Source organism: Lampetra fluviatilis, chromosome 21 (assembly GCF_964198595.1).
Source record: "Lampetra fluviatilis chromosome 21, kcLamFluv1.1, whole genome shotgun sequence".
Taxonomy (NCBI): Eukaryota; Metazoa; Chordata; class Hyperoartia; order Petromyzontiformes; family Petromyzontidae; genus Lampetra; species Lampetra fluviatilis.
This window is the reverse complement of record NC_136295.1, coordinates 7,280,761-7,307,965: the sequence shown is the minus strand read 5'-3', so window position 1 is coordinate 7,307,965 and position 27,205 is coordinate 7,280,761. Positions and strand designations below refer to the sequence as shown.

The window sequence follows — 27,205 nt, the reverse complement described above, 5'->3', positions numbered from 1 at the left end:
TGGGTGTGTGGCGGTAGTGGTTAGCGCGCTGCACTACAAACCTCGGCAACCCAAGTTCGATTCCCGCTCACGGCTAACACCGGTGACAATTATGGGAACCGGTCCTGCGCCTCCTCCCCTAGGTCGACTCTGCCTCAAATGACAACCCGTTGCGGTGTGCAGTAAACATCGCCACCGGGGACACAAAGGCGGCCGGGCATGGTACTGGCCACCCACCCCCTCGTGCGCCGTGCCGACCTTCATAGGTGCTCGCTAACAGCACTTGCCCCGACAGTCTGTCGAGGCTATACGGGGGATCTTTGTCTTTGTTGTGTGTAGGCGGTGCAACTGCGCCGGTGATGGGGGGGTGGGGGGGCAGCCGCGCCGTGGGGGATGGGACCCTGAGTGACCCCCCCCCCCTCACTATCTGTCTCTAAGTGGGGGTTGGGGGGGGCAACTCACACTTAACCGGCAGTATTACATCTCACACACCGTGATGTCAAAACGCGGGGCTCCCCCCAAAGCGCGGGGCCCGGGGCTGTCGCCCCGATTCGCCGTGCTCTCGGCTCGGCTCTGCGCCGCCCCCCCCACCCACCCACCCCATTCTCTTCTTCTCCCCTCCGGCGAAGACACGCAGGTCACCCCTTTAAATTGTTATCGTCACGTCAAAACTATGTTGCTGGAATATTTCGTCGCAGAATGACCAGACAAACAAACAAAAGCAGACGTACGTACCGTTCCGTTTGTTGTTTTTTCGCATTCAACATTTGTTTTTGACGGTTTGTTTCGCGTCTACACTGCGGTGCCCTCCCTGAATGTTTATCATCAATACATATTGTTTAAACAACAACAACAGCAGCAGCAAGACAAATGGGATGTATGGCCCAGCCCTGCAATTGTTCGCTCAAGCCACTGCTGGCGTAATGGCCTCCGCTGCAAGGAGTTCCGGATTATATTTGGCCTACTCTTCCTATTCCACACTGGCTAGACGTGTGTTGGATTAAGTTGTGGAGTACCCACGCTGTAACCCACCACGCGACCTGCCGATGCGACTATCAGAATCAGAATATTTATTTATACCGGAAGAATCCGATGAGCAATAAAGCTCTTTTTTCCACAGACGTCCAGTAGCTTCACAGATGTCCACACTCGCTGTGGATGTGCCCAGTTGCACTGCTGCTGCTGGGTGGCCAGAGGTGTGAGGGATTTAGGAAATTAACTCCCCAGCCAACCCTTGGGTGCAGGGAGGTGGACTTGAACCTGTTGATAGCTCAGTGGACTTTACCTTGTAAGATTAAACAACAGTATTTTACACTATGAGACCTCCTTTACCAGTGGCAAAATATAGTAGTAGGTGTTTACCCTTTTATCTGGTACAAAACTGACACCTTTATACAAGGCATCATGTTTGCAATAACCGCAACACAAGCAGTCAAAATGCAAACAAAAAGAAACAACTCTGATAATGGTAATGATATGCACTGTCCTTGAAGCTCTCAATACTCTGATAGTGCACTGTTTTTGAGTTGTACTCATTTTGGCGTCATCTGGTCCAACACCATGTGAGACGAGGCTCTAAGAAAAGCTGTCTCGGGTGTGGACCAATCAACTTCAAGGACAGTGCATATCATTACCATTATCAGAGTTGTTTCTTTTTGTTTGCATTTTGACTGCTTGTGTTGCGGTTATTGCAAACATGATGCCTTGTATAAAGGTGTCAGTTTTGTACCAGTTTAAAGGGTAAAAACCTACTACTATAACAGTATTTTACTTTTATATTTGTTTAAACGATTTGTTTGCCTCTCCTATACCCCTGCCGTGTTGTGTTTGTGGCTCTGCAACGTTCTGACCCGTCCCCGCTGGACATTTGTGACAAAATAGCTTCATAGCTCATCGGATTCATCCTCCATGAATGCATATTCCGATTCTGTGACCTCAGAATTGCTAACAAACAACACCCCATGGAAGCTCCTTCATGCGCGACCACCTTGTACGTAATCTCACGCTATGGGGTTGGCTCAGGCGGCGGGCTACGAAGAGGAGACACTTGACAGGGACACCATCCGCCCCATTGTATTAATTGCACCACTCGACGTCACTGATAGCGAGCACGGCACGAGTATGCTTACGATCCAATCTTTGACATACGACTCCCCGACTCTGATTAATCACAAATTGAACACTCGGCGTGATTCTTTAAAGCAGGGGCGGGGAACCTTTTTTCTGCCAAGGGCTATTTGGATATTTATAACATCATTCGCGGGCCATACAACATTATCGACTTAAAAATTAGCCTGTTATATTTGGTCAAACTCACCCCTAATGTGATGGCTGGAACTGCTTCTCTTTGGTGAGGCGTGTGATGTTAGCTGGTTATTGATGATGTTGCTACTTTTCGATGTAAAGCTTTCGTGACTGCAGGGATTTATCTTCTTGGTTCTTTCGGTAAAGTCACGTAGAAGATGTTGCTACTCGCAACTGCTTTTCCAGGTTTGCTCCTAGATTTATTGAAGTTATAGTCCCCCCTGCGGTTGCCTTGGCAGGGCCAGACACCAAATGATTTCGCGGGCCTCATACGGCCCGCGGGCCGGACGTTCCCCACCCCCTGCTTTAAAGCGTGATTTTTTTGTTCGCTTGTTTACGTAGCACCGCGAGAAGGCGATTGTAACTTCGCACGCGCGTCCACGATACCATCGTGCGCGCGCGTGGCACGTCGCAGCCAGAGTTTGTCAATCCGCTGCGACAATCGAGGGCGTTCCCCACCCCGCGGGGGTTGCTTGACCATACCTCACCGCGCTCGTCAGCAGTGCGAGCGCCCGCAGTCCGCATGTTTGTCCCCGATCTATGCCCTATTGTCGAGGCCCAAATCTGCTGAACTTACGAGATCCGATTTGGGGCGCATTGACGGTGGGGTTTGCCATGGCCTTTAAATCGTACAGGGTGGTCCAGATATCTGCGTGACCCCCCCCCCCCCTATTAATTGACGCCAAACATGTGTTTTTCCAATGCATATTAATTTCTGTTTTAAATCAAATAAAGCCTCTGGTGAATGGTTCAAAAATAAAAAAATAAATCAGAGAATCTCACCGGGACAAGGGATAACGGGACACACCCCTGGAGCCAGGCCTGATGGTGGTGTTCGTCGGCAAGCGCCGGGTGGCCGGGTGACCCACTTAACCAGGTCGGGCCCAGCCTGGCATGGCCACGTGGTGCCGTCCTGTGGGTCCCACGATCCGCAGGACGAAGGGAGAGGGGTGGGTGCGATGCCAGTTTGGCAGGGAGATAGATGGTCTCAGACGGACTGGACCTTGGCGATGGACACTCGCTATTGGGGGGGGAAGGAGCCAGAACTGGTGGAGGAGGTGGAAAGCTACCGACTAGATAAAGTCCGTGTCTCCTCCACACACAGCATTGGTACTGGAACCAAACTTCTCGATCGGGGGTGGTCTCTCTCCTATTCTGGAGTAACCCCTGGTGAGAGGTCCCGGGTGGGTGTGGGGATACTCACAAGCCCCCGGCTGGGTGCTGTTCAGTTGGAGTTTGTCTCAGTGGATGAGAGGGTCGCCTCAATGAGATTTCTGGTCTCGGAAAGGAAAACTCTGAATGTTGTCTGTGGGTTTGCACCAAACAATAGTTCAGAGTATTCGGCCTTCTTGGAGACGGTGGGTGCAGTGCTCGACAAAGTGGTGCCTACCGGCTCCACAGTCCTACTGGGTGACGTCAATGCTCACGTGGGAAACGATGGAGATACAGTACCTGGAGAGGCGTGATTGAGATGAATGCCCCCCCTGATCTGAACCCGAACGGTAAGCTATTTGAATTCTACGCTAGTCATGGAATGTCGATAACAAACACCACGTTCGAACACAAGGATGCTCACAAGTGTACTTGGTACCACAGCACCTTGGGCCGAAGGTCAACGATTCACTTTATAGTTGTGTCATCGGACCTAAGGCCGTATGTTCTGCACACTCGGTTGAAGAGAGGGGCAGAGGTGTCAACTGACCACCAACTGATGGTAAGTTGTATCTGACGCTTGGGGCACCGACCAGATAGACGTGGAAGGCCCAAACGACGAGTGCGGGTTTTCTGGGAACGTCTGGCAGAAGACCCAGTGCATAAATATTTCAGCGTCCACCTCCGGGAAAACTTCTCCTGCACTCTAGCGGAAGTCGTGGACATTGAGTCCGAGTGGACGATGTCCAGGACCTCGATTGTGCATGCAGCTGCGAAAAGCTGTGGCCTGAAGGCAGTTGGTGCCTTCCACGGCTCCAACCCTAGGACCCACTGGTGGACACCAGTGGTGAGAGAAGCTGTTAAGTTGAAGGAAGCTTTTCCGAGCTATGCTCAGAAAAAGGTCTCCCGACTCGATTGAGAGGTGCCGGCTTGCCGAGAGGGCGGCAGCTGCAGCAGTCGCTGAAGCAAAAGTCCTGGGGCGTGGGAGGAGTTTGAATAGGCCATGGAGAGAGATTACCAGGCAGCCTCCAACCCAGCTTAAATATACGCTCCAAGCGTGGTGCTGTTTCATTCAGACGCTGTCTCCCCGACAGACCTGGTTTTCACCTGAGGACGGCTGCTTGCGTTGTGGCCGAAACGTCGTGAGAATTATTTTATTATTTTTATTTTATTATTTTATTATTTCCATTCTACGTGAACATTACCGAAAGAACCAAGAAGACCAATCCCTGCAGTCACGAAAGCTTTAAATCGAAAAAGTCTCGAATATGTTCAAGAAAAATCGCCTTAGGAAGGGTCGACGGGACGTGGCCCAGGCTCTTTTCAGTAAAGGTGACGTAAGCTTGACCTCAACTAAGGAGATAGTCGTGAGGTGGAAGGAACACTTTGAGGAGCTCCTCCACCCACTGGACAATGCGCTCCTCTCAGAAGGCAGCCATGGAAACAGCTGGGGGGGGGGGGTTCGGATCCATCACGGCTGCTGAAGTCGCAGCGGCGGTGTAGGGCCTTCGTAGTGGCAAAGCTGCTGGGGTGGACGAAAATCTCCCAGATTTGTTGAAAGCGCTGGACAGTGTAGGAGTGTCGTGGTTAACACGCCTCTTCAATGTTGCATGGAAGGCGGGTACAGTACCTCTGGATTGGCAAACTGCGATCGTGGTTCACATTCTTTTTTCAAAAGGGGACCAGAGGGTGGGCTTCAACTACAGAGGGACCACACTCCTCAGCGTCCCAGGTAAAGCCGATATCAGAGTCAGAGCTGTGTCTGTATTCTTGGTGTTAAATCAAAGTAGATTTGAAGCTTTCGTGACTGCAGGGATCCATACTCTTTGGTTCTTTCGGTAAAGTCACGTGGGTATAAAAAAAAAAAATCACCACGTTACGGGCGCAATGATGACGGATGCTTGTGTTGCGGCCGAAACGTCGTGATTTCATTAATTTTATTTTATACCTACGTGACTTTACCGAAAGAACCAAAAAGTATGTTAAATCAAAGTCGTTCACTGCGTGTGTTGGTCTCCATCAAGGGTGCGTCATGTCTCCACTCCTGTTTGTGATTTTCATGGACAGGATATCAAGGCGCAGCCGAGGTACGGAGAGTATCCGGTACGGGGGCATGGAGGTGGGTGGCGTCGCTGCTTTTTGCAGACGACGTTATCCTCTTTGCCTCGTCAGTCTGTGATCTCCAGCGGGCACTTGGACGGTTTGATGCCGAGTGCGAAGCGCCTGGGATGAGTATCAGCACCTACAAATCTGAGGTCGTGGTTGACTCCCAGGAGACGGTGGAGTGTGCTCTCCAGGTGAGGGGGGAACAGCTGCCCTTAGTGGAGGAGTTTAAGTACCTCGGGGTCTCTTTCACGAGTGATGGTAAGTGGGAGTGGGAGATTGGCCGGCGGTTCGGTGCGGCGTCCGCAGTGTTGTGGGCACCGTGCTGTTCCGTGGTGGTGAAGCGGGAGCTGAGTTCTCGAACAAAGCTCTCGGTTTACAGGTCGATCGACGTTCACACCCTCACCTATGGTCATGAGCTTTGAGTAATCACCGAAAGGATGAGAGCGCAGGTACAAGGGGCAGAAATTAGGTTTTTCCGCAGGCTTGCCGGGCTCACTCTCCGTGATCGGATGAGGAGCACGGTAATCTGTTTCAGTTATTTGGTATAGCCCTGTGAGCCATTCGGCTCTTGAATCGGGTGCAACCGCAACAAACAAAAAACAAAAACATGAACAAGAACAAGAAAACATCTTAAAGTGACTATGTGCAAACAGAAAAATCCAGGAAAAAACTGCAAAGTCTTCCAGAAAAAAAAGCACCATACACCAACGCTGTGCAAAAATCCCAATGGGATGCAAGTCAAACAACAACAACAACCACAAGACAACTTAGATTAAATTACCAAAATAAAGCCATAAAAGCAATGTAACAGTGATCATAGGAACTGTGACCGAAATTTCACAATAAACGACATAAACAACATGTACCACCAAACCCTGCAGCCATAGCTGGCTACATGAGTCACTCCACAACAGCAGCAGGAGCATCAGTAGGAGTATCTGTGAGAGCCGCTGCTCCTTCGGATCGAGAGGAGCCAGCTAAGGTGGTTCGGGCACCTGGTAAGGACGCCCCACGGTAGACTCCCCCTGGAACGCTACCGGGCACGTGCCACTGGACGACGACTCCAGGGCTGGTCCAGGACACGCTGGCGAGACTACGTCGCTCAGCTGACCTGGGAACGCCTGGGAATTCCCCAAGAAGAGCTAGGATCTGTCGCCAGGGAAAGGGGAGGTCTGGACCGCCACTACTCAACATGCTGCCGCCGCGACCCTCACCAGCACAAACGGACTGAGAAACGAACGAACGAACGATTAAGTCTCACTTTCAAAATGTGACGTTTTAGAGAATGAAATGGTGGTCACGAGACATCTGGCCAATCCTGTACAGGAGGGTCCACTGTCATAATGATTAAAAATACACTTTTTTGAAGAGGGGTTTTTTAGTTCATACTTCGCGGGGGCAGGGCTCGGCTTGTTAACAGCCCCGAGCTTTTCGTGGAAATTCCACGCGTTCCAACACCTCCAATGAGTACGGATGGCTCATACATACGGTGCGAAAGAAGTTCAACATACATTCATACATACGTGAATCGTAACTCTAACAGAAAAGCCACCCGCTGGTGACTGCCCCACAATGTAATCCATGTACTCGTTTTATCCACCACCACAAAAATGAAATGCCGAGTCAACTCTTCCAAACAGGATTTGAGACACAAGCGCCGTGGCTCTTAACCTTTGCTGCAGCCTTGCACCCCTTTGATTCTCAAGCGTTAAAAAATGACCATAAACTGTTAATAAACACGCAGAGTTTGATGAAACAAAGTACAATAAAACATTGGATTGCGAGTAACTTGGTCTGCGATTGTTTTTCAAGACGAGCAAAATGTTTTAATAAATATTAATTTGACAAAACGAGCGAGGTCTTGCAATACGAGTAGCACGTGTATACGCTTTGTCTGCCGAGCGTCACGTGATCACAACTGATGTACGAGTGCTTTGATATACGAGTGCTTTGGATTACAAACACGTTTCCGGAACGAATTATGCTCGCAATCCCAAGGTTTTACTGTAGTTGTGCTTACGTGCCCGTGCTTAATATGTGTTTTCGATTATTTACCTTCGAAAAAATTAACCCGTAAAAACTAAGTTTTTCACTATAAATCCTTTATATGCGTGTTCAATGGGCCACATTGGTCTTTGAAACGGGCGGCTAGAGTCCTCTCGTCCTCTGGCTTGAGATGGCTGCCACCTATGGGTCAGATGATTGCCTGGCACCATTAAGCAATTGGTAATTAAATATAATTTTTTTTTCCTAAAAAGTGTAACATTTTGGAGAAAAAAAATTCAGGAAAATAAATTGTCACGCACAACGAGTCTGTGTGCAAAATGTCAGCTCGATTGGATCACGGGAAGTGGGTTAAAAAACGACCGAAAGAATTGCACGGTCGTAAGCACGCAAGCAAGCAAGCAAGTGAACTTAATATAAAGGATTTTAAAATATCTGGCCGTGTCTCGCACCACCCCCAGGTTAAGAACCGCTGCACGAGAGGGATGGCAACGGTGAATTAAAGGACATTGAACCAGCAATGGATGGGCCATTTCTGTTGACGATTCGTATTACACAGCGAGGCACCATCGTGTCTAACTCTCGAGATGTGTCATTCTAAGTTGTCAGCCATGCGCCGTCAAGTATTGCTCTGTGGCAGTTTGGCCCCCCAGTAGCAATTGACGTCTGCCCTTTGGTCCGTGAGCCTTTGCCATGGGCAGTGTTGAGTGTGGCGCGCTGCAGTCTTTGCTGATGATTAGCGACCCCAGTTTAAAAGTACTGTATAAGGTTTCTCGTGATCGATTAGGAATTACTGTTACAGGCATTGCCGACGACAAAATCACCGCGAATCTCAGACAACTAAGGGTCAAGCATTTACACTATGAGACATCTCATTTACCAGTGCCAAAATATAGTAATAGGTTTTTACCCTTTCTACTGGTACAAAAACTGACACCTTTATACAAGGCATCATGTTTGCAATAACCACAACACAAGCAGTCAAAATGCAAACAAAAAGAAACAACTCTGAAAATGATAATGATATGCACTGTCTTGTATAAAGGTGTCAGTTTTTGTACCAGTTGAAAGGGTAAAAACCTATTACTATAATAGGTTCAAGCCTGAAGATTGCTTGGATGGGTGTCAACCATGCTCGACTGGTTGTTTCAGACGATCGACTGCAGTGATATCCGTGGTGGACAGTAGCGGGCATTCTAGTTAAATCCACTGCTGTACTCTACTTCAATGGTGCCGCGTGCCCGCTTCCCCACTTTCACTAACCCGCATTGCCCACCGTGGTAAAGTATAGCCAAACAACCAACCTCCCTCGCCGTGGGGAGGCAGTCATCCAGCAGTGGGTAGATCGCGACTTGCTGATGATGAATTAGAATGCCGGACGGCAAAAGTGCACGGAGCAGACAGTACAGCAAATAGGTTACCGGCAACGTGATCTGTACGAATCCGAGCTGTTGCAATCGTGCACTTCCACAGGGTCGTGCGTCCGACATGCTGTGTAACCAAATAGTTGAATTTGTATACAAAGAGCCGGTTATATGGTGGAGGCAAATTGCTTTTTTTACTTTGCAATTCATATTCTCCGCAACGACGCGAGTGGTTACATTGAGTTATATAATTCGAGTGACCCGTATCGTAAAAGGAGGGGTCCTTGTTCGCTAAAATCGGAAGTTCACCGACATTGATTCAAGCAAGGCTGCTTCCGCTGATGAGGCCACGCGTGTCGGAACCGGTTCAGAGTGTGGCCCTGAATCAACGCCGCTGAAATTATGCACTGACAGCAGGCGTTGTGTGGCTCATGGGTTGTGTAAGAAATACTCTACGGTTTTTTTTTTCCAAATACATCTTCATTTAAAGCTTTCGTGACGGCAGGAATTCATATTATTTGGGCCTTTCGGTAAAGTCACGTAGATAGGCTCGTCCTGATGAGGACCGCTTGTGTTGCGATCGAAATGTTATTTTCTTTGAACCTATCTACGTGACTTTACCGAAAGACCCAAAGAATATGAATTCCTGCCGTCACGAAAGCTTTAAATCAAGATGTATCTGTAAAAAAAAACGTAGAGTATTTCTAAGTGCGTGACGTCATTTATGGACGGCCCCTAATTTGTTGTTGTTGATGGGCCCTGTGTATCACTCTTCACGTCACGTGTTTACATGACCTCTGCCACCACTAGAGGGCGTTACATTCGGCACGTAACTGAAACCAATCACGATGCATCTCAGAGCGACCCCAATCGTTGCAATCCGATCGCCAGGTGGGAGTGACTCATTGCAAGCCTCAGGCCTGGTCTACTCCAGGCCCTAAAGGTCAGGCCCAAAAGGTCATGACGGCCAATGCCATAGACGTTACCCACACCTCGCCATCGTGTCCTTTCTTCTACAAATTACCAGCGCTGTTGCAAAGTCAGAATGCGACTTCAAAGCTCTGCCCTTACATTATAAAACAGAATGTCTCTTATTCTTGTCATACAGTCAACACAGCCCTCAAGCACCCTTCTCACAGTTCTCATCACGACCACTCCCTGGCTTTCCCGCACCTCCGATTAGCACGATTAGCTACGTATGGTGCAAAAAAGTTCAACATTTCGGTCTCCCCCCCACCCCCGTGGTTATTGCGATGTAGGTACCACTCCAATTGCCACCCTGAACCTGCCCTCCTCCACCCTGCACGTCCTACCCATCTACACATCGTATCGAGATCAGATCAAGCCTGCCGTGAATCACGTGACCTGTGCGGTCACTTCCACTATGAATCCTTCGCCTCTCCCTGCCCCCCCCCCACCGTGGAAATAGACGCTGCTCAGTGCAGCTCACTTCTGCTCGCTCACTCTCATCCCCATCATCTTGGCGCAGTCATCCTTTCTCCACCTCCTCCCCTTCCCACCCCAACACTCCTTCTTCCAGCTGATTATCTCTTTGTAATGGGCACTGCCATTCCACGCTTTCCCTTTTATCTTTTTCGCTGCATTGCATCGTTGAGTGAACTCCCCTTCCCGTTGTGTGCTGCAGATATGAAGCTTGATCACAACCTTAATTCACTTTTTTTTTCCTCCACATTTTTGTTGTTGTGCCACATTCTATTCCAAGCAGTTTCCTTAAAAATGCTATCTAGGTTTGAAAAAGCGAACTTTGTAATGAACAAAACAGGGACAGCCCTTAAAAATATGTTGAATATTAATTTGGTGAAGCTCTTCTGGGTTAAAACGAGGGCTTAATTTTTAGCTGAGTGTTCAGGTCAGATTACCTGGAAAATATTTCTGCACCCACAGCACACCACATCCAGTATAACTTACACAAAAACTGTGGCCTATACCCGAGGCTACTCGCAACTTGGATAACAATCCACTAAACATTAAGCCCGTGGTTAATCCACCTAGAAACAAAGAGCTCAAGATGAGGCTTTTGGCATTAAAAAATAAAATTCGTTCTCCAAGCCCAAACAATCGCATTAGACATTCTGTGTACGACTGGCAACGTGCAACACAAACCAGCAAGGGGTCGAGTCGCCACCATCAATGGCTTTTGCGGAGAAAGATGCGACGCAGCGATGGTCACAATTCATCGAGGTTCAATCATTTTCGCCCCAAAGTCATTACAAACCCGCGGTGCCTACGACCATGAACTCAAAAGTAACGCATACAAACACAGCAACGCCGAGGCATCTCGAGAAACCTGTGCGAGCTGTAACAACAAAAAAGCCACTTTTAAATTGGTACGATCAGTCCTAATACGTCAAGAGCAATCTTCCGCTGGGAGAAACAAAGTAAAAGCTGCTCTCTTTGGTTGCGGCACACAAATCAAGTTGCACATGTTGACTGTTCTAAAATAAACTTGGACGAGAGGGCCCGTAGCAGCAGGTTGGGGCACGCTTCGGGTACTCGAGATCCATTACAAGAGGGTGGGGGGGGGGCATGCGCGCAGGACAAATTGAGAACGAACCTGTTCAACAAAAAGTTATTCTTTGCCCGTGTCTTTTTTTTTGGTGCGTGTGTGCGCAAAGTTGCTTTTGAAACGAGTCCAAAAAGAGTATGAAACAAGGCTTCTATCGGTTCAGTGCCCTAGCGATTTAATTAATCGTTGCGATTCGACTAGAGAATTTACTTTATAGTAAGTTCGCTTGCTTGCTTGCTTAGGACCGTGCGAATCTTTCAGTATTTTTTTAACCCACTTCCCGTGATCCAATCGAGCTGATATTTTGCACAGACTCGTTGTGCGTGACAATGAATTTTCGTGAAAATAAATTTCCAAAATTTTACACTGTTTAGGGAAACATTTTTTAATATTTATTTACCAATTGGTTAATGCTGGCACACAATCATCTGACCCATAGGTGGCAGCCATCTCAAGCCAGAGGACGAGAGGACTCTAGCCGCCCCGATGCCACGCATATAAAAAATTTCTAGTGAAAAACTGTTTTTACGGGTTAATTTTTTTTTTAAACACTCAAAATTGTTCTAGATTAATGTATACAGCTTCAATAGCCAAAGGCATGTTGTTTCTACTTTTGCATAATGTATTCACACATGCAATTTTATGCACTATCACGTCAATTTCCATTTTAATTTGATGTCAAATTGTTTGCATTTTTAATTGAGGAATTCACATGCTACGGATGCAGGAAAAGCACAGCTTTCACATTGGGTGCATCAATTTGAATACGCATGTAAAATTTTGCATTGTTGAATGTTGAACTTCTTTCACATTGTGCGTAGCCAACCGGGCAGTTCTTAAGAAATTACTTTTCAACACCCCAGCCAATAGGGAGCCCACGTTCTCACCGGGAGCAGTACCCCTCCCTCACCGCCCACCTATTTCTCCTTGCACTTCTGAAAGATGCGTTTGGGTGGTGGGGCGTCTACCTCACCAAACGCAAGGTCCCTGGTGAAGTCACGGCGGCTCATTTCCTGCCGAGTGGCGTCACGTGGCACCGGGTGACATCATTTGTTTGCAGGCGGCCACATTAAATAACTGTGTAAATGGCTGTGAAAACAAAAATCTTGAATTACCCCTAAAAATATCAAGACCCAAGCACGTCCCTTCGGGGTGGGCAGGTAGGAACTTGGTTGGACAGTGCATTTGTGCGATCTGTGTTGGATACCGTAGTCGTGTTGGAGGTTGTAGTATGCACGACAGACAGATAATCCCTGGTGGGCAGTGTGGAACCTGTTGTTCCTACCTGTAAAATTGTATTTAAAATCTGATCCCCAGACATGTACACCACACAAAGTGCACAGGCTATTCTTTATCTTACCAGGTAAGGCCCACTGCGCCCTGGCCTCAAATTATAACTCAACAAAGGGGCTTACCGTGTGGAAATTTAGAGCAGCCAAAAACTCCAAAAGCACATTTCTAAACGTGGAGGGCGAAACTGAAGGATCCGGAAAAAATCCATGCAACCACGGGGGGAAATATGCAAAATCTTGAAATATGCAGGTGTCAGGGTTGGGATTGAGCGCACGACCTCCTGCATACCAGGCGAGGGTAGTTAACATCCTGCCACCGCTGCACTCCAAGAAATCAGGCTCTGCAAGAAATATGTTCCAGTTAAACAGGCGTTTATTATTAGGGCATCAAGGTTAGCATACAGCTGAAATGCTTTAGGAGCCCAAACATGGTTTCAAGAGGCCATGGGGCAAACAGTACAGCTCACAAATCAAGCTGAGCACTGGGCCGTAGCAATAACTCAAGTGTACTCCACAGCCTTTAAAATCTACAGCGGGGAAAGGGAAAAAAACAAACAAAATCTGGTGCCCTTCGATGGCAACGTTCAAAGCAATACAACTGTGCGGGTCTGCTTCCTCCAAACGTTTCAGAAACATTTGTAAAACAACACTGGGCTTTTTCAACATAAGGAAGGGATTTGTGCGGATTTTGCTTCCTTCCAACAATTTGGAACAAGTTTAAGAATAAGGATACGGTGCTCAAATTGGGAATTGATTAGAGCAATATGTAGCAAAATCAAGCGAGAAGAAAGAGCGGTGGTGATGAATGAAATCAAGAGAGAAAGGTGCACCAGGTGCAAGTTGAATTCTGTACCGAACTTTGAAAGATTAAATCGACTGACACCCCCAAACCCCACCCTTGAAATCATTTGAAATAAAATAATAAAATATACCCCAAAAGATTTGGTGGTCAGGTGGCAGTCAAAGAGTGTGAGAGAATGACAGCCGGATACTTAAATAAAGCGCAAATCATCTAAATTCCAATTATATGCCCCAAGTGCTGAGCCTGTATCAGATATTGCTTTAGAAGTCTGGGCGATCCTTCTTCAGCTTGCTGTAGTCGATGTTGACAGCCATAAACTGGGGAAACAAGGAAGGGGGGGGGGCCGAGAAAACGTCATTAAATACAATTATAATCGGCAAGGTAAAACACTTAGTTTTGTTTTAAACTATATTTACAGCGAGAGAAGGCTGTGTTAGTTTACTAATGTTGGACCCGGGGAGATGTTCAATATCCTGTGCAACATTCAGTAGATAAGCAAATGTTTTGGTCAAATTAATTTTGATCAAATATCTATCAGCTGTAGGGGATAGGGAGGGAGGTCGGGCAGGTTGGGTAGGGTAGGAATCTGCAAGCTAATGGAGAAAGCAGACGGACTATTATCATAAACCAGCTTTATTGCCCGTCCAAGGACGGGTGTAGATTGCAGTAAATTTAGAAAAATAGAAAAATTGTTCAGCTCATGATTATTAATGAGGGGGAGTTGCCCCATGTGGGATGACGTCACCTGCTCATGATTATTAATTAGGGGGAGTTGCCCCAGTGGAGTGACGTCACCCCCTCACGGTTATTAATGAGGGGGAGTTGCCCCAGTGGAGTGACGTCACCCCCTCACGGTTATTAATGAGGGGGAGTTGCCCCATGTGGGATGACATCACCTGCTCATGATTATTAATGAGGGGGAGTTGCCCCAGTGGAGTGACGTCACCCCCTCACGGTTATTAATGAGGGGGAGTTGCCCCATGTGGAGTGACATCACCTGCTCATGGTTATTAATGAGGGGGAGTTGCCCCATGTGGAGTGACGTCACCTGCTCATGATTATTAATTAGGGGGAGTTGCCCCATGTGGAGTGACGTCACCTGCTCATGATTATTAATGAGGGGGAGTTGCCCCATGTGGAGTGACGTCACCTGCTCATGATTATTAATGAGGGGGAGTTGCCCCATGTGGAGTGACGTCACCTGCTCATGATTATTAATTAGGGGGAGTTGCCGCATGTGGAGTGACGTCACCCCCTCATGGTTATTGTGGAGGGGTGCGGCAAGTGGAGTGAGCGACCTTCTTGTGCGTCAGTGTGAATTTCCACGCGGGCATGAATATTAATTAAGGGGGGGGGGGGGGGCTCTTTTGCAGTGACGTCACGCACGGATGTAGCACTGTGCTGCGTAGATTAATTTTGTACCGTCACTTTCTGCAAAGAAACGTCATATTTGAAGCGACTTTGCGTAAAAAATTATTTAATTCAGCTCAACCTTCCTCTGCGTTAGTGTAAAAATACACCCACTCATGAATATTAATGAGGGGGTGTGGGCCTCATGTGGAGTGACGTCACGCGCGGGGCGGACAGACATTTCTGGGCGATTATAGTAGGTAATTGTAAAAACCACAGGCATCGTTAAAAACGGACTTGCATTCCATCTTTGCCACAAACACATAAAATACGTATGTACGGGCTTTCAGACCAATTATATCCAACAGCATGTTTAAAACAAGAACAAATCTAGACTTGCTTCAACCTATAAGACCTCACCAGCATGTTATGCAAATACTGCTGTGTTGCCAGATGTTATTTGGATGAGCGTTTCCATCAAAATCACACGGGCCCCTGGTCACACGATTCCTGTCTTTGCATCGATGGAATGGACGCATGATGATTTATTTATTTTTTTACCTACGTGACTTGACCGAAATAACCAAGAATATGGATCCTTGCAGTCACGAAAACTTCAAATCTAGAATGCATGATGATTTATTTTGTTGCCAATAAACCGTGAGCCCCCGCCCACAAACAACAATGTCGCATCGAGCGTGCGGGTCACCGAAATAGTCTACAGCGTTGCAAAACATGTCACGCGATACCCATCTCGCACTATCACAGGAGCCCCCACAAGGAGGCGAAACTAGGAACGCATGATGACGCCACTGGTCATGCTGGCCAGTAGGCCGGTATGGTGTGCCGTGCCTCACCTTGTACTGGTCGGTGGGTCCCAGTTTATTCCAGGGCTCGGGGTTGTTCTTGCGGTCCCAGCTGTGGGGACAGAAGCGCGTGATCAGCACAAGCGCAACACGCACCGAGCACGCATGCGCTTAATTTAGTCGGATTACAAACTCGAGCGGTTTCAGTTGTACACATGGGTCACAAATTTCCTCCAAGACGACAGTTGCAGGCACGCAATAAAGGCCATACACCTCAAGCAAAAATATTCTGCAATGGAAAGAGACAAAGTCACTATTTGGATCTCTCACACAGCAGTGGATCCATTCATGTTTAAAAACGGCCTGCAGAAGCGAACACTGTAGAACTACCTCTGAGATCCATTCAAGTGACCTCCGGTTCACAAAGCAGGGGACACCTGCCCAACCACAGAGTAATGTTCGTTACAAGACAGTCAGTTGTATTTGTACTTATCATAGCTGGTGTTTATCCAAATTAATTGAACCAACCTTGATGGATTTTGCAGTTATGGGCGATTGGTGTGACAATCACCTTGCTACACCTGAGAACCCGGTTTTAATCACATGCGGCCGGCTGGATCTGAACTTAGGAACTCAGCGGTGCCTTCTCAGAGCTCTGACCTTGGACACCCAGTCACCTACCACCAGACACCTTAATGAATGGGTCAAGCTGTGAAACATGAAACCTACCAAACATTGCATATGAGCAACTGGCAAATGTACCCGGATTAGTTTACAATAAGGATATAAGGGTTCGCTCTGTAAAATGTCAGTCGATAACGCATATCGCGTTCCGGCTCAGGAGTTGCATTAAGTCTTCTTCTGCTGCTGCCGCTACTGTCTTCTTTTTCCAGCATGATTTCATTTGCAATGAAATTTGAGAATGATTAAAGCATCAGTGGAAATGGAACTTTAGTTGAAAAAAAATAACTTTGGTGTAACAGCAGCAGCATAACAGCTGTTCAGCTCATTTTTCAGAATTAGCCAATACACCAATTACATTTTGGGAACAGCAATAACCTTTCCATAAGGTTAATTACGAGGTGCCGGTGAAGGACTGCGCAATAACGCTGCCATTTACACCAAATGTGAAGCATGAGTGAATTAGCCGCATTAAGCACCCATTGCATTTTTCTTTTCTTTACCATTTTTGCCCAGCAAATACAAACAATGGTAAACAAGATTCAACCAGATCAGGGCTGTCCACTGGGAACCAGTTTGTCCTTAAGCAGGATTCCTAAGATGCAAATGGCCCACACTTGCAATGCATCTCCAAAGAAACACATCACCTGCCGAATTCCTCCGGTCGTAATTCTCCTCCCAACACCCCATGACCAAAAATCAAAACGCCCGATGCCGTCAGACCTCTAAAGCCAAGCAGGGTTGGACCCCCTGGATAGTTGATCGGTTTTCTTCTCATTTCGCAAGGCATTGTGAAAAGCAAGTTTATTCTTTTTTACTGGTAGGAACGAAGTGGACCAGCCACCAATAGATTATTTTGTCCGTCCGTCCGTCCGACCGTCCGTCCGTCCGTCCGTGTAGCAACATCGCCCCCTACTGCAAACACTTGGCATGACCCTACAAAAACCTTTAGACTCAGTGACGCTTTCCTGGCTAAACAAGTGTAACATTCCCTTATAATTCCCTCAGATAGCTTTTAATTAAAACATTTAAATTAATTAGGCTTTCCTGGCTAAACACGTGTAACATTCCCTTATAATTCCCTGAGATAGCTTTTAATTAAAACTTTGAAATTAAATAAAAAAACTCACAGCGCCCTAAAGCCTACAGCTAGGCCTAAAGCCTAGAACTAGGCCTGAAACTCTCCCTTCGTATCGTACCCCCGCGTGTGTGAAAGGGAGTTAATGTTTAACAATGTTACATTCCCTCATGTTTTTAAATAGAAACATTTAAATGTAAAGCTTTTACATTAATAATGAAAACATTTCAATTAAAAATTAACTCACGGCGGCCTAAAGCCTACAGCTAGGCCTAAAGCCTAGGACTAGGCCTGAAACTCTCCCTTCGTATCGTACCCCCGCGTGTGTGAAAGGGAGTTAATGTTTAACAATGTTACATTCCCTCATGTTTTTAAATAGAAACATTTAAATTTAAAGCTTTTACATAAATAATTAAAACATTTAAATTAAAAATTAACTCGCAGCGCCATAAAGCCTACAGATAGGCCTAAAGCCTAGAACTAGGCCTCAATCTCTCCCTTCGTATGGTCCGATTAGGTGTAGCAACATCGCCCCTACTGCAAACACTTGGCAGAACCCTATAAAAACCTTTTGACTCAGTGGGGCTTTCCTGGCTAAACAAGTGTAATAATAAATTATGTTTATATTCTTTGGTTATTCGTTCCTACCAGCCCACCCCGCAGGGTCCTGTTCTTAATAATCCTCATAAATGAACGCAACGGTTCCTCATCCAGTCCAATGATGTGGTTGACGCAGTGTGGATTTCAGCAATACCGCCAGGATGTGCATGGATGGAGCATTCATCGGTGATGTGCTTGATGGTTTGGACTTCTCCACAGTCGCAGTCGGGCGATTCTTTGATCTTCCATTTATGTAACGTGTACGCGCATCTGCCGTGTCGTGTTCGAGCGCAGTTCAGCGTGGTCCATAGTTGTCGTGGAAGAGAGAATCCCGGTACTTCCACCGTCGGATCTTGAATGATGTTTTTGTTTGCCACGTCCATAGCCGTCCACGATTCAGACCACCGAGTGGCGATGTCTTTAATTTTCGGCTGCTAGAGCAGAGGCGTGTATCCAGAACGGTTTCCTGAATTTTAGCCTTGAGCATGGGGGGTTCCTTTAGATCTTGATGGTGTGACCAACATGCACAAACATCTGGTTGCCGCATGATGAAGCTAGTTGTAATTACTGGTGAAACGTCGTACTCCAATTGCAAATTTTGTGGCTTGGCTCTCCAACACACCGGTTGGTGCTGTACTAGTAACGAATTGGCACGCTCTGTTTACGTGACAAACCTTACTAATTGGCTGCGTCGGGTGGTGGCGGGTTTAACGACACATTTATATATTTACGCGATCTAACCCAAAAAAAATATAACCTGTATTATGGATATTGGTCACAAATTTCGATTTAAAGCTTTCGTGACTGCAGGGATTCATCTTCTTGGTTCTTTCGGTAAAGTCGCAACTCAGCTTATTGTAGAGTATAGTAAGTATCAGTTTATATTTTAGTTTTTATGTAGTTTTTACTTTGGTTTTCTACGTGGTTGTTGGGTAAATGCAGCTACATATCATTAACATTCCTTTCCTTTATTAACGTTGTTCCTTGCGCCCCCCCGTGGTGCTGTTTATCCTGCATAATGCATGGGCATAATGGGACTTTGAAACCCCTCCGCCCACCTCCTACTCATTGCCCATTGGTATGCTAAATTCCTCTTCATATGCACATTCTTTTGTTAAGGCGCTCCTCCTCGCTACACCTACATAAGCTCCTAGCTTGATAATGTTCTCATTCTTCGCCTGAGGACGGCTGCTTGCGTTGTGGCCGAAACGTCGTGAGAATTGTTTTATTATGTTTTATTTTTATTATTTTATTACTTCCCTTCTACGTGACTTTACCGAAAGAACCAAGAAGATTGGTCACAAAGTTTACGTGTAAAAATGCACAAACAGGTTGGCGACACTTTCAATAGGACAATGGGCCCGCACTTAAATCGGATCCCAAACAACATGCGGCAGCATGTGGCAGCATGTGGCTAGATCCTTCAACGCGGAAAATTTAAAGAGTCGTCCTCCCTTTTTGCGAATGTGGTGAATTGTCCATCTGTTCCATCAAATAGTGGACCCCACTGCCCATCATACGCTTCCACAGGAGGCAGGGATGCTACACAGCAAGCAACTCGTGATCCCATCAAATGGCTGACCGAACTCGGGTGTACGATCATAATACGTTGCAAGTGGTTTTCAAATGGCGTATGAAAAAAGAGAGATTGCTTTGGAGCTTGTGAGGCTATATTGTAGTCAGCATTGGGCAGTGTAGCAAAATCCATGCTTATACTGTACTATGTTACCCCATATTCACACTCCCCACCTCCCAACAACCAGCACTGACCAATGTGGTGTGAAATGTTGTCAAAGTGTGGCATCACCGGCTTTGTCCATGGCATCTTGACGTTTGTAAAACAATTAACCCGTAAAAACAAAGTTTTTCACTATAAATCCTTTATATGCGTGGCATCGGTTTTATTTTATTATTCATTTCTGTTTTTCTTGAGTAAGAGTTTCATTTTTATCACATTGGTATTTTAAATTAAATAAGGAAAGTCGTATATAAGGATTATAAGGTTTTCAGTTTTTGTATGATTGTTTATATTGTACATTTTTGTTGTTTTCTTGAATAATTTCTGTGTTTAGGAACAATATATGATTGTGTTAGTGAAAAAAATGTTTTCCTAAAAAGTGGAAAATTTTGGAAAAAAAAATTGTCACGCACAACGAGTCTGTGTGCAAAATGTCAGCTCGATTGGATCACGGGAAGTGGGTTAAAAAACGACCGAAAGATTTGCACGGTCGTAAGCATGCAAGCAAGTGAACTTAATATAAAGGATTTAAAAATAACCCCGAACAAACCCGCCTGACGTGGGGAGGCCATCATCCAGTCGTGGACTGACAAAAGGGCCCCCCCCCCCCCCTGGTACATGTTGTACTACGCAAGGGGCACACGATGTCAAGTGCTCAGATATATTGAACAGTCTGCCTACGATAACACAGACCAGTTTCAAAGCAAACTTATCTTGCACACAGCTATCATCTTAGAGCTGCGGGTCTCCCCGTACCGGCATCAATCAGAGAAACCCTACGGCAAAATAGGTCCCTGCATCGCACGAGCACCATCACTTCTTTTGAAAAGCAACGGACCGAGTCTATAACTGCATGGGGTTATGCGGTGGACAGGGGACGGCAATGCGGCAAAATCCATCGAGGGTGCTGTCCTGATATAGCGATGAACTTCATATCATGAAATTCGATGCCTTATCGAACTGGGAAAATGTACAGCAGCGTAGGTTTTTTTCCAAGCCACTCGTAAACCAAGCGTGGTCTTCAGGGTTAAGGCACGTGTATGGTTTTAACTATGGGAGGAAACCGCAGAACCCGAATGAAAGCCATGTAGAACAGGGGGAGACCATACTAACTCAACACAGAGAGGCAACCAAGTCAGGAATCGAACACAGGTCCGTCTTGCTGTGCGGCACAAGTCTTAGCCACTATGAAACTCTGCCGCTCAACACATACCCCAACCCTGAAGACCGAACTTAAACCTAGCATGCAGCTGTGTTTCAACCTCGTGGTAGCTAGCGCGTGATGCATGCGCAGCTGTTTTAAGTTGGTGGTGGCTGGCACGTGACGTTGGCGTAGCTGTTGCAAGCTGGTGGTGGCTGGTGCGTTGAGCACAAACCTGACGTCGGGGTTGAACAGGGCCAGCCGCATGGTGTACGTGCCCGCCATCATCATGCCCAGGCCAAGGAAGCCGAACAGCGGAATCAGCTGCAGAGATAACACATGCACGGGCAGGGGGACAACAAGTTCCCTCCGTTCAGTCTTGTGTGACAGAGTCGTCAGCACACTTGAGGTATGAGCGCCAGCGACCCGAGTTCAAAGTCTAATTCCCGGCCACGGCTAACATCGGTGACGAGTGATATCAGTCCGACTTGATCCTACACCCCCCCACCTTCCTCACCCCCCCACCACCTTCACCAGTAACATGCACGGACACATCTAGTGTAGTGCAGTGAAACAAACAGCATGACCAAACACGGCAAATAATACATTCCTTAGTTTGAAACATTCCCCCCTCCTGCCCCCCTCAGAATCGTGACGATTAATAACGGCAATCACAAAGTGGGTGTTCGGCAAACCATTGCATGAGAATTGATTCGTGTTTTATGAACAGTACAACTGACAACAATTTTAAAAGCACATCACTAAAGTCTGTAAACCAAGAGAAACATACATTCACCAGTACCACTGCCACAAAAGGAAACATGTATATTGAGCAATTTGTCAGTATGCTTATGCAACGCTGCCAACGTACTATGATGCTAAAATGCGTTTCATTTTGTAAACAAACAGGCGTTATCTCGATTATTTGTCCCTTTGTTTCCATAACTGTGTTCCGAGACAAAAACCATGACAGGCCAGTCCCCTCTTCTCGCCAGAATTACCCTGAACGTAACTGGCACTTGTAGCTGTCAAACTGTGGCAATACGTCTCTCATAATAGGATATTATTGCCTGCTGCCCTGTAAAGCAATCTGGTTATCCAGCATAACCATGTTACAAATCGCCTCTGAACGGCCCCTCATTTAGTTTATTGTAAACAGATAATCATTACACACCCAGGGAAAGCACAAATGTAAACATTCACCTACAATAACGGTGCAAAGCTGGCTACACTTTTACTGGCTCGGTTTATTGAGCCATTGGGTGTTTTAAACGCATGGTACGGTTATAGAGATGTACAGCCCGTGGATTTGACAGTCCAGGATTCACACACCCTGGAGATTCAACCAATTGTCATGATTCAAGGTCACATCACAATTTGGGAATAGATGTTATTTATATATTTGTTTAAGTTTGTGGTGAATGGTAATGCCTCTAGTGACTGCAATAATCACGTGGAAATAATCATGTGTTTGCTCAACTTGCTGTAATCGACTTTTGGTTTGCTCATTTTATCTTGTGCCCCACTTTGCAACGTAGTCATTGTCATTGGTAGTTACAATAAGTTAATTAAATTACTAATGAAGAATCAATTCAAAGCGCCCTGTCAATCAACTTCTGTATGAAGGCCTCGCCATACAGTATCAGTCATGGGGGCTGCTTAAGCACACTTCACGATGGTCAGTGCGGGTTGGTTCAGGAAGGTCCAGGGCTAGTGTAGATATCACTCGCCACTGATGTTTGCTATGGCCGGGAATCAAACTCGGGGTCAAACAGGGTTCATAGCGCAGTCAGTCAAATTAAAGTTCATCAGGGCAGCCTTTGCCGACTGACTGTGGTTGTACCCATTTATACTGCTGGGTAGACAAGAGGCGGTGGGGGGGGGATACTCCTGCCATAAGTCTTCAGCTGCAGCCCTAAGACCACAATGTCAAGACAACGGAGATAAAGCCCACAGAAGCATAAAAAGACAAAACAAATGGCGAATGTTATCAGCGATAAATCCTTTAGTTCGCATTTCATCTACACGCACGCAGCTTGCATTGCAATGTGAGTAACTGCCAATGTTCTTATTGCAGTACATACTTTTATATTAACCTTGTCTCCCTTGCTCGAGATAATCTTTTCTGAATGGTTTCTTACTTGGTTACAAAGTTAATGAAGGACAAAAGTAAGATTGTTTATCAATTGTAGAAAAAAGGTAAGGTAAAAATGTTTTCAAATGCCAACCATTACCAATGTCAACTGTGCCATTATTACAATGACAAATCCCAAAGTAGCGTTTTTTATTACCTTGAAACTTAACTAAAATTCATCGTCAGCCATGGTCCAACTGCTAAGCTCTGAAGCTACATTCTCAGGTGTAATTTTGCCCATCTGTATGAGCAACCACGGTTTTGCAACAATCATTACGATTGAGAACGTTAACCACTTGATACAGTAAATCTAGCTGTGACGGTCCCACCTGATGACGGAGACTTGTGTTGCCTCCGAAACGTCGTGATTTATTATTTTATTTATATTATTATTATTTTATTATTTTTATGAGCTCAGTGCTCTTGCTTCTGAGCTACCCGGTCACATCATACGGATTGATTTTGAATCCTCTCAGCTTCATTATTAAAATTATGAAAGTGTTCTTCCGCTACGTTGTCAACCACATTTAGCTCCGATTTAACACATCACTGAAAAAGCAATCGCCGTGCAACTGTTCCACGGAAAGGTTGGCGATGATGTCTAAAAGCATCGCCAAGCACGGCACTGCACTACTTTTTACAAATAAGGGCAGATTTCCGAACAGCCGGCAAAAAAACAGAGGCAATGTAACCTTGGAATTTGACAATGCACTTCAAGCTGTTTACGTTTCCTTGGGTGTTGACGCACGTTCTGGCCATTCGACACCATAAAGGGGCTTTGGGGCGAAGCAAGGCTGGACATTCCTTCAAGGCTTCATCATTAACAAAGACCACCATGCAACAGTTTGGATTTACAAAACTATTTGGAAACATGCATTTGGGAAACTTCACTCGAGAGACACAGTAAGAAGAACACGTGGATTGGAGAAATAAACGAAAGTTTGCATCATATTATTGACTGAAGAAATTTAAGTGGGCTTGGGTAGGATACATCGATAAAAAGTGGGTTCTGGCTGGTAGTTGAGATGAAAGACAAAGTGGCAGCCAAAGGAGAGAGGTCACAGCTGACAGAACTTGCACAAGCAGAAATGGAGCGATGGAATCAGCCGACGAGACCACGAGGGTTTGTGACGACTTGGGGAGGCATTCATCAAGCAGCGGACTGAGCCATGATGAACATTTTTAACTACGTCACTGTTCAAACCTTACCCATTATTTTTTTCATCTGGAGATATTCAATCGCGCAATTTTATGTAGTTTTTGGAAGAATTTGACAGGCGGCAGACTAAACTTTCAATATCAGTTCCGAGTACACACAGAGCACATCTGCAAAGTACACTTAATTGTTCGGAACGATGGTGTAAAACATGTCGACAATGTGGTTTCAGTTAAGTCAGGGCAACGTTCTGTTCCAGTTGGCAAATCCAGCGGGCTGCCCTTGATTTATAGTGCGGGTGCCCCGATTGACCACAGATGTGTATGCGCCACCTGCATCACCACAGTGGACAGTAAAGATCATCCAAAGTCATTCTCCAGCGTAGTCCCACTCGCTGTGTGGGTCACGGGTCCACACTTGCCGAATTTAAAATATTACCGGCAAATGTATCTATTGGAATACAAAATGATCACCCCCCTCCTGTAAAAAAAAAACTCGCCAGGATCCTCATGAAAACGGCCATGAGACTCACACACAGCAAGGCGTTCCCGTGTAAACAAGCCTTTTAGCGTCATCTGGTCCAACACCAATGGAGACTAAGCTCGAATAAAAGCTGTCTCGGGTGTGGACCAATCAACTTCAAGGACAGTGCATATCATTATCATCATCAGAGTTGTTTCTTTTTGTTTGCATTTTGACTGCTTGTGTTGTGGTTATTGCAAACATGATCCCTTGTATAAAGGTGTCAGTTTTGTACCAGATAAAAGGGTAAAACCCTACTACTACTAAGCACAATAAAGATAGAGGACCAGACACATAAGACAAATCACGGACCAGACAAATCCAGATGTACAAACGCCATCGCCCATCAAAAAAAACCCCACAAACGGCAAAAACCCGGTTCACATTTCCCGGCCAACAATTGGCTTTTGACTCCCGATTTGAACGGCGGACACACCCGCGAACATTCATTCGCTGGCGGGTGCCCTTCGAGCATTACGCGTCGATCAAGAGCACACACACAGAGACATCGCTGCTGTGCCAAGGACATCCGCAAGAGGGCGTCTTCCCTGGCACAAAGTGCCCTCCTCTACGTGAATGCCACAAGGCTCAGCAGCAGCAGCGCACTGCGGGGGATTTGATGGCCGAGGCAAAATGGGGCCTCTCCTCTTCTCCCCCTCATCAACGACACCCTCCCTGATACAGCCTCTCAAATGAAACCCCAATTATTCTGAGATATCGATTATGTTGGCACCAGCTCACAAACGACTCCTTAAGCGCATCGGCCGGTGCCAGGCTAGGTGCCACTAACGTAACACGCGTACGAAACACCGCTCCCTCAAATGGCTTGTTTGTTTCAAATATAGATCAAGTCAACCAGGAATCATGAAGACGTAACGATTATCGATTATGTTGATGAGGATTTCAAGACAACGCACGTGTACACGAGGGGAGGGAGAGGCCCCACCCATCTTTAGGCGCGCTCCAACATCAAACACGCGGTCAGGAGCGTCGGAATCGATGCTATCGATGATCACCGTTGCATCGATTAAAGAAGCAACACATTTGATCGAACATTAAACCGGCGGCAAGTCGATCGCCAGAGAGAGAGAGACGCGATGCGTGCGATCGACCGCACCAATTCCCCCCTCGTGAAGTTGAATGACCTCTGAGTAGGCCCCAGGCTCGGACCTTACAAGGGCGAATAATTCCGAGGTTTTAATTCTATTATTGCTTATTTTTAAACTCCTTTTTTTAACCCCGTCTGTATAAATGTGTCCCTGTCTGACTGCCTTTGCCTACGCGTCTTTGTTTCTGCGTCTTTGTATATCCGTGTGTCTGTACACGTGTGTCTTTGTAACCAGTGTGAGTCGATATCAAGAGTTGCGTGTGTGGACCCAGAGGCACAACCAGCGTTAGACGCAGACGTTGTCTTTGTGTGGTTTGCCGTGTCTTTGTGTGTTAGTGTGTCTGTGTGTGTGTGTCTTTGTGTGTTAGTGTCTGTGTGTGTCTTTGTGTGTTTGTGTCTTTGTGTGTGTGTTTGTGTGTATTTGTGTGTGTCTTTGTGTGTGTGTGGTTTGCCGTGTCTTTGTGTTTGCGTGTGTGTGCGTGTCTTTGTGTGTGTCTGTGTCTTTGTGTGTGTGTCTTTGTGTGTGTCTGTGTGTGTGTCTGTGTGTCTTTGTGTCTTTGTGTGTTTTCGTGTGTCTTCGTGTGAGTGTGTGTCTGCTTTTCATTGCATTGTGTGTCCACGCATGTGTCGCGACGTTACAGTACAATGTGTTCTACTCGGTATACGCCAATAACCTCATCTGTACATGTCTATCTAACATCCATTGGTATGCCTGCATGTCTGTCTGTCCGTCTCGTCGTCTCCCCGAAGGATATGTCTTCGTTTGCCCTTGTATGTTTAAATGTGTCTTTGTCGTATGTCACCATATTGTTACGCCTGTTCTGCCTCGTCTCTGTATGCAAGCAAGCCTTAGTCCTCTGTAGAGTATTGTCTATGTGTGTGTCTATGCATCATGTCTGTATTGGTGCGCCTGCTTGTCCATCTGCCCGTCTATCTCTACGTACATACGAGAATGTCTATTGGAATGTCTATCGACTGTGCCCCACTCTCTCCATCCGCCTGCAACGCAGTCAACGCATCTGTCCCGTGGCTTTCGGACCTCGTATCTACGTCGGCATTGCACGCCGTGCCATCATCATCCACAACAACAGCAGCAGCAACAACAGCAGCAGACGATGACCATTTGACCGTCGTCTGTCCTCCAAAGTGCCCCCAAAATGTCCCGTGTCAAGCCGCGTGCGCCCATTACTCACGGCTGGATGTTTCTTGGCCTGCGTGAACATTAAACGAAACATGACGGCGGCCGATGCGGATCGAGTCTTCCTCTCTCCTTCAAGACACTACACGACCGCTGTTGATGATGATGCTGATGATACTGCTGCTGCTCTCTGCTGCTGCTGCTGATGATGGTGGTTCTGGGG

At 46.5% G+C, this 27,205-nt stretch overlaps 2 protein-coding genes across 2 annotated transcripts in view; both read right to left on the bottom strand.

The window, feature by feature from the left end:
• Positions 1-13,152, bottom strand: part of LOC144938186 (uncharacterized) — a 24,411-nt gene extending 11,259 nt beyond the window's left edge. Inside the window, exon 1 of the mRNA XM_078865980.1 lies at positions 13,018-13,152. The gene's annotated coding sequence lies outside the window, so the exon portion shown is untranslated. The remainder of the gene's footprint in view (positions 1-13,017) is intronic.
• Positions 13,084-27,205, bottom strand: LOC144938187 (cytochrome c oxidase subunit NDUFA4-like). The gene is made up of 4 exons (XM_078865981.1): positions 27,038-27,205; positions 21,160-21,248; positions 15,738-15,798; positions 13,084-13,847 (listed from the first exon to the last, which is right to left on the bottom strand). Exons 1-4 carry the CDS (start codon positions 27,077-27,079, stop codon positions 13,791-13,793), a joined length of 249 nt encoding a protein of 82 aa, XP_078722107.1. The 5' UTR covers positions 27,080-27,205; the 3' UTR covers positions 13,084-13,790.